Source organism: Cyprinodon variegatus, unplaced genomic scaffold (assembly GCF_000732505.1).
Source record: "Cyprinodon variegatus isolate N-32 unplaced genomic scaffold, C_variegatus-1.0 Scaffold41, whole genome shotgun sequence".
Classification (NCBI taxonomy): Eukaryota; Metazoa; Chordata; class Actinopteri; order Cyprinodontiformes; family Cyprinodontidae; genus Cyprinodon; species Cyprinodon variegatus.
Genome location: NW_015150494.1, coordinates 1,043,418 through 1,044,958, shown reverse-complemented (window position 1 = coordinate 1,044,958; position 1,541 = coordinate 1,043,418). Strand labels below are relative to the sequence as shown.

At 39.6% G+C, this 1,541-nt stretch overlaps 1 protein-coding gene across 1 annotated transcript in view; it reads left to right on the top strand.

Moving 5' to 3' along the window:
- The window catches only part of dock5 (dedicator of cytokinesis 5), a 128,772-nt gene that overhangs the window by 42,225 nt on the left and 85,006 nt on the right, over nt 1-1,541 (top strand). The window contains exon 9 of the mRNA XM_015370075.1: nt 1,111-1,192. Within this exon, the coding sequence (XP_015225561.1) occupies nt 1,111-1,192 (82 nt within the window). The remainder of the gene's footprint in view (nt 1-1,110; nt 1,193-1,541) is intronic.

Below are 1,541 nucleotides of genomic sequence, written 5' to 3'. Positions count from 1 at the left end.
AAAACATTGCGATGAAAAAATATATACATATTTTTAACCCATTTTACATAATATTCTGCTGGTCCTGCATTGGATGCTTCAAAGCCTCTTCCCAGGGGGCAGCAGGAAGAACAGTCCATGGTGGGGGGGTGAGGGGTCATTGATGAGGTTACGGGCTCAGGAAACGCAGCGCTGGGAGGAAATGTCTTTAACCAGCACTGGGCTCAGCCTGAGAGAGAGACTGCTCCTGGTTTCCACCATGGACAGCTCCGCTCCCGTATGGCCTCACACAGACCTAAGGCTGATCTGGGATCAGTCAGATTGTGTGTTGAAATTGTTCCGTCTGAATGTCTGAACATAAATCCAACTCATACAACCCAACTACCGGCTTTAAAAATCCCAGTTTCATCATTATTAACTTTACTTTATCTCTTTAAAATCAATAATCTTAATTTATGGTAACCTCTGATTTTGAAGAAATAAATGTAAAAAATGTATATTAAATCAAAATCATTTTGGGAAATATAGAAAAATTAAATATAATTGAATTGGTAAATCAAGAGGCTGAAAACATCATTTTTCTTTTGATAGGCCGTATGTTATAAACTGGCTCCGGCCCAGAGGTCCACACTCTCATAAACCCGGCCCTGTGTGCCACAGATATGTCAGTGAGACCTCAAGGAGCTCATTATGGATGTTTTTAAAAATGGAGGACAGCTTTGTTAGGCTGCTAAGCCGCTGCCGTGCCTGCTCTCGGGAAGTGACAGCCCTGATTATAAACAGCATGGATTTTTATGAATTTTAATTTGGTAGAAACTAAAAATACAAGCAGGAGCATGAGCTTGGCTTGACTGCAGGGACATTAGGAGGCAATTAAGACAATAAGCTCAAGTCATTCATTTTTAAGTCAGGATTTTTAGAAACCTCTGTTGGGCTCTACACGAGGACATGGTTACTAATCAATCGGAACAAATAGTCTTTAAGATTTATGTGACATATATATATATTTTTTTATGTGGTGATGGGAAGAAATGATGACGAATGGCTGCATGGGCTGCTGCCGTTTTCTATTTCTTCCGATAGCTCAGATAATGTGATGTCTAACTGTGATTCCTATTTGAATTCATGCAGCGAGAACTTCCTGGTGCGCTGGGACAGTATGGGAATGCCTAAGGAAATTGAAAAACTCAACAACCTGCCAGCCTTATTCACGGTAACCGACTCTCAATCTGCTGACTGTATTCCCCTCGGTGTTTAAGATTTAAACAGTCTGAACATTACCTTGAATCTGTGAAAGATGGACTATTTGTTTCTGAAGAGCTGGTAATTTAATGATGCTTTCTGTGAATTACTCTCTTTTCGCAGTGGATCTTTGCTGCTGTTTGTTTGTTTTATTCAAGCAGTCAGCAGTTCCATGAAAACAAAGGATGGAGCTACCAGGAAGCCAGGAAGGGAATATAAAAAAGCTTTTTATCTGCCTAAATTAGAATGAAAAAGTTAGAATTCTGAGATTAAAGTCAGAATTCTGAGAAAAAAGTCAGAATTCTGAGAAAAAAGTCAGA